Source organism: Gavialis gangeticus, unplaced genomic scaffold, assembly GCF_001723915.1.
Source record: "Gavialis gangeticus isolate Ggan-Ray unplaced genomic scaffold, GavGan_comp1, whole genome shotgun sequence".
Lineage (NCBI taxonomy): Eukaryota > Metazoa > Chordata > Crocodylia > Gavialidae > Gavialis > Gavialis gangeticus.
In genome coordinates, this window is record NW_017729034.1 from 63,220,388 (window position 1) to 63,226,582 (window position 6,195).

Consider the following 6,195-nt stretch of genomic DNA (forward strand, 5'->3'; position numbering starts at 1 on the left):
ATAGACACAAGTTGCTAAAGATGCTGCCTGTTGTAACATCTTCATCTGATACCTCATGCAATGAGGGGTCATATTTTCATGCAATCAGCCATTTTTTAAAACTGTTTGCAGCTGTGTACTTGTTTGGTCACAGCTATAAACTGCTTCCTGTAGCCAGATCAGGTGAACATTGCCATTTCTGTCTGGACCAGCATGTCACACTGCAGCCTAGTGCTCTGCAGAGTGAGTGCAAAGAACATTAGCATGCTCCTCCCAAACTGCAGCTGTTGGGAAACCAGATAAAGAAAGTTGCTTGCTTAAGCCCAGGAGGGTACTGAGGAGCTGTGCTTCTTCCTTCATTAAATCTAATTGTCTAGCTCTCCTACGAAGATTGGCTATTTACTCATTTGTATCAATGCCAAATGAAATGTAAAAGTGTATTCTATTTGGGTTTTGCTTTTTGTTTTGTTTTTTTGTCTGTTCCAGTTACCTCTTGAAAGTTGGAATAAAACCAGGCCATACGTATTACCAGGTAAGACATGTTCTTGTATGTTAAATAAAATAATTTTAATGCATCTTTTAGGAATTGGAAGTTTCAAACTCATTGTAGATAAGCAAACTCATCTAGTTCTATAGTTACTTAAGAGTTATGTTGTATACAAAATGGGAAATGGGAACATACGAAAAGGTTATTTATTTGTTGAAGTCCTTTTTGACTCTCCCTGTCTTTTAAATCTTCAGATGAGTGCCATAAAAGAAGCCCTTACAAGTTTTTATGGAGTGACACCAAAAATACAGTGCATTCCTCCAGAAGAGGTTAATTTTTTGTTTTGTTTTATTGGAACACTAGAAGACAGACATTTATGTGTATGGTATAACTAAATTATTAACCACTCAATGCTTTTTTCTGTTTAGTTTCTGTGTCGGTACATTGCATGATGCCTCTCAAATATGTTTCTCTCAAAAGTAAACAACACCTTGCCAACTGTCTCACTAGACAAAATTTTAGCAGTGTTTTTTGGCAGGGCAGGGGGGAGTTCTTGTTCTAGTACATGAGACCATTGGAAATTCAGGGATGTGCCTTTAAGACTCTTCTTAAAGGAATAATCCTTGGGAAAGCAGAAATGTATTTTGGCTTTCCTTTTGATTCAGAAAAAGAGAACTAAGCAGTTGTTTTCCTTCTTTTGTGAGCAGCTGGTCTCTAATTTTCCCTATAGCAAAGAACGTGGTATGCACAATCAGAAACTCTTAGCCCAACACTGTTCTATATAACTGAGTTAAAATAAAGCTTTAATGTAGAACACAGTGAACATAATAATGACTTCAGTTTAGCTGTATAATTTGCCTTTTTTACTGTGGTCTAGTAAGGTGACTGTCTTAAAGTCATGGAACAATCATGGGAACAACTCCTTTTTATCTCACTCTACTGAACTGTTTTACTGGAAAACATTTGGCTGTATTATCCCACTTATACTGAAAGCTACTTTATGAAAATCCTGCCAAGTTAAAATTGCTGTAAGAGTTTAAATATCCCTTTTGTCTGTCTGTCCGTTTTTATAGTCGTTATTTGAAGTTTTTTCTTTTCGCCCCCCCCACATTAAATCTTCTAGTTTAAACCCAATATCTCATCCTTTAAAAGACATTTTCAACAATAATTAAATATGGGTTGTTGCTATATATTCATAAACATCTGCTCAATTAAAGGGATGCTGAGTGACTAATCTTTTGAATTGGTTCACTACCAAGGTCCAATTGATGCTCACATGGGCTCATGTCCATTGCAATTTTACCGCCCTCTTCAATGGGATCCAGACACTACTCAGATTTTGATGAGCATGGGAGGCTTGGTGGTTAAATACCAGTGTTACTTCTAAGCTGGAAAAAATAGTGGTGAGGGGACAGTCAGGGAGGTTCACTCAGCTGGTAGCACTTTCTTTGCAACTGTTCCAATGTTCCTGTCTTTTGTTGCGATGCAGTGCTCCCATGTGATTGTTGCAGCATTGTAACTGATGCCACACAAACATACACAAAATGTGACTTCCAAGCCAGAGATCTTATTGCCTAATTATTCCTTTGTCTTTGCAACTGAACAAGTGGGACAATAGGTGAAATGAAAGGCAATAAAAGGAAATACCTTCTTTTAGGGCATTTTATTAACCCCCACAGTTTACATCCACAGGATACTTGGATGGCAGTTGAATTAGTTAAGAAAAATTGTCTAAGTCGTCTTAAGTTTCAGACAAACACTCTAAACAAGACAGTTTTACAATAGCTTTGGGGGATATGCAGGGTGCGGGGCCCAGGGCAAATCAGCCTGTGTGGCAGCAGATTCCACGGGGAGCTGGTGGTGAGCAGCCAGACATGCTGGATTCGGGGGGGGCGGGGGGGTGCTGAGTGGCCAGCCAGCCATGAAGCTGGCTGCAGCACAGAATCGCCATGCGCACCCTGCCTGGCTCTGTGCCACTCCCCCCTGGGATGGCCCTGGGGATATATTATTATTGCATCGTGTTTTAAATAAGATACTATGGCAGCCCTGGAGCTCAATGAAAACTAAATTTCTTCCTGGAGTTCCACTCTACTTCAGCTAGACTGCTTCTGGTTCTCAAGCAGTAAGTAGCATGTAGTATTTCTACATTATATGGCTAAATCTATAACCAGCTTTTTAATTTACCCTTTGTGGGGAAATTCTGTTGTTTTAATCTCCAAGTCTCTGCTGAGAAGTTGGGAGTAAATTGGTTTCCCATGCTAGACATCCTTGTTTGTTTACCTGTTGTTCAGCTAGTGCTCAGTTGTTATGGTTAATAACTTCTTTTGGTAGTTCTGTCACTGCTTTCAGACAGAGCTATTATGTGGTACATGTCAGGCACCCCATCAGCCCATGGTGGACTCACTACACAGTGAGACACTTAATGATGCAGCAATTTTATAACTTACATAGAAAGATTTCCCCGTTCATCACAGACATTTGCTGTCAAGCATCCATGTTGATTCATTTATTTGCACACTTTGCAAGTTAGATAAATGGAAAAAGGTCACTATGTAGTGGATACCTCTAGAAACATTACCCTTCCATACTTCACATTTATAAAATGATGTACATGTTACCACATATTTAAGGTGTTGTATATAATTCATTTTTCCTCTATTACAGTACTTTGAAAAGGTACTTAAAAGCTGAATATCTCCTTTTTACTGTTCTTAGGATGAAGATGTGCAAACGATTGGTCAAATTGAATTCTGTTTCACCAAAGAATTGGAGCTGAGAAACTGCACACACTCGAAGACTAATTTCTTCTTAATGCAGAATGACTTGCAATTCAGACATGAGGAGCTGTCTATCTGTAATGATACCCTGACAAGTTACCCTTTAGAGGTTTAATTTTAAAACTGAAGCAACAAGAGCTTGACATGTTTTGTTGTAAATACCTTAAAAGAAAAAAAAGATCTTGGAAAGCAATAGAACAGCCCTTTTTCAGTAGGTGATGATACTACACTTGCATATGTTGCTGGAATCTTGGAAGCATTAATGCTTTTGAAGTACTGCCAGTGGAAAGCGCTTTTCAGTTAGAGGCAATGGTCATTCTAATCTCCATTACAAAGGTGCTAATCTATTTTAAATTTTATAAGTAAATGAGATAAGAATATGGTTCACTTTTTTTAAAAGGAAAGTACGCTTAAAAGTGAGAACTGTGACTTAAAAGTCCATGGCTTTGTTTCCAAGAAGACTGATTCTTTATTTGGCTATTTTCTTTTGTATTTGCAAACAGAGCATGACTTAACCCCTTGGCCCAAAATGAAAAGATTGTTATTTCTTATAGTAGAGATGAGTTTCCTGGGAAAAATTTTCCTAGACAAAATAACCAAGGATTTTGTTCAGGGATCCCTATTTTGGTAAAACATGTAGTTACCATGAGGTAACAGTATGTGGTTGGGGAGGAAGGGGGGCTGGCTTTATGACACATTAGCACTTTACAGGAGTGTGCCATTACCTTGCTGTAGCCTAGTTTTTCACTGAGAGCTAAGCTACTACACATTTAGTTTTCATTAAATGTAGGATTACAGTGTGCACCTGGGCATGTAGTATGGAGAAGCAGGCACACAGTATATTCCCATGCCCTTTCAAACCCATGCCCTTTCACTGGGTTTGAAAGGTAATCAATTTGTGGTAACTGGTTGGCATTCCCATGTCCTAAGAGTGCTGACTACAAGCCCAGTCTTGTGAGACTTCAAACGTCTTGTATCTCCATTTGAAGTCAGCAAGCATTAAAAGTGTGTGTTATATTTCAGGACTGTGCACCCTGGCCCAAATACAACTCCACATTTAGGCAAGTAGCAGTTACATGGCTAAATTTTCCCACATAAGTGGTATTTTTGGCTATTCAGACAGATTTTAGACTCTTCACCCTTCTCCTTTCCTCCCTGAGAAGGACAGCACTTTGTCATTCTCAGCAGGGGTGACTTACGCTTCCTGTGACTGGGGAGGCACAATTTGTGGGCATGCCCGGGACAAGCCAAAAGCCCCATATCCACTCCTATACTTCTGTGCCGTGGCTTAGTGCCCCCCACTCCCCCAACATGCCGCTGGCCTGCGTAGCAAAAAAAGGTGCCCTGTCCTGAGCGGGGCCAATATCGGGGGGGGCACATGTCCACTTCCCCCCCGCCCCATGGCCCTCCTACCAGTTGCCTGTGGTTCTCAGCATGCTAAGCAAGAACTGATCTGGCCACTTATGCTTCTTCAGAATACTAGTCTGCTTAAGAAAGAGCATGACTCCAAGTAAGTCCACAAAATGTCCTGGTTTTCCTCAAATTAACTAGTGACAGGTTGGGGGGGAAAAGAACCCTCCCATCTTTTAACTTAAAAGTCTAGTGGGATGGGTGCAAGCCCAGGGAATGAGAGACACAGTTTCTAGGCCCTCTTCGCTATCATGTAGTGGGGATTTGAATTTATATCTCCCATTTCTCCAGCCATGTAGCTTTACCACTAGACCATGGATCTGCGCCACTGAGCTAAAGCACCCCATTTGTTGAAGATGGGTAGCCAGGAGGGAACAAATGTGAGACTGGAAGGAAAGCAAACAGGAAGCCAGACTTGGTGAGAGAGCCATTCTCATGGAAGTGAGGTTCCTCTACATTTTGCCCCACTCCTGCCTTTCCCATCAGTAGCTGTGGTTTCCCGTAACATTTTAGGGAATTATACCTTCCTGGGAAGATTAGGATTACGATGAAGCATAACTGACTGTTGAGACAAGGTGAGCTGTACAAAGGGGAATGCAGTCTGTAATCCATGTGTGGCCTGAAAAGACAATTAGTTTTGTAAGTGCTAATTACCAACCTAAAGGTAGATATGTATATGGGCCATTATCTTTTAAGTATTCTCTGATTGTGAATGAAAAGACAAGATGCAAAATCCCAGAAGCCTCCAGCAAGCAGTGTTTAGTGGCTTTAGGTTGGTAGCCCTTTGCAAGATAATGAGAACCACCTTATGCTGAGATTCTGAACATTTGCAGTTCCCAGGGGCCTCAAATGTGGGTGTTCAGCTGTTCTGATATGGTGAACAAGTTGTCAGAGACTGGGCTTCTAGAATTTGAGGAACATGCATCAGTTTTGAATGGTTCAAGGCCAGCATTCTTCAGATATATAGGCTTATGTATTATTTCAGAGATATCCGGTACCAAGATGGCTGCTGCTGCTTCTCCCTGGATCTATCGACAGCAGTGGCAGAGTCCAGTATTATCTTTCCTGTAGCCACTGGTGAGGTTGTAGTTTTAAATACCCACTGATCTGGTTAAAGGGGGGGTGAGCTGCTGCATGCGTTCTGTAACATCTTGATGTGTCTTGTGGTATAGAAACAATCTTTTATTAGTTCCAGGAATTTACTTAAAGAGCTATTTACACCAAATTAATAATAATCTTGCTAGTGCCCTTGCAGATGTCTGGGATCTAGGTTTGTTGTTGCCATGCCACACCAGGAAGTTCTTGCTGTCTCACCCACAAGTATGGGATGCTACACTTCCTGGACACTCTGTGTTTCCAGGAGGACTTTGTCACGCAATCAGCCATGACTCTGGAAAAATCTTTATTTTCCTACATTCAGCCTTTTAAAAACAAAGTATATATTTTATTTGGGCAAGGGAGGAGGGGGCATGCAAGCAAATACCATGCTTAGTTTTTAAAAAGAGGTGTCATCTAAGGGAAGTTATTCTTCAGATGCAGGAA

The 6,195-nt window shown here is 40.8% G+C and overlaps 1 protein-coding gene across 3 annotated transcripts in view; it reads left to right on the forward strand.

Annotated features, from left to right (window-relative positions):
- The window catches only part of RNASET2 (ribonuclease T2), a 54,898-nt gene extending 51,125 nt beyond the window's left edge, over nt 1-3,773 (forward strand). For all 3 annotated transcript variants that reach the window (XM_019527327.1, XM_019527325.1, XM_019527326.1), the window contains 3 exons: nt 466-511; nt 721-795; nt 3,182-3,773. In XM_019527327.1, the coding sequence (XP_019382872.1) occupies nt 466-511; nt 721-795; nt 3,182-3,358 (298 nt within the window). In that variant the 3' untranslated portion in view covers nt 3,359-3,773. The remainder of the gene's footprint in view (nt 1-465; nt 512-720; nt 796-3,181) is intronic.
- Nucleotides 3,774-6,195: the final 2,422 nt, after the last annotated feature.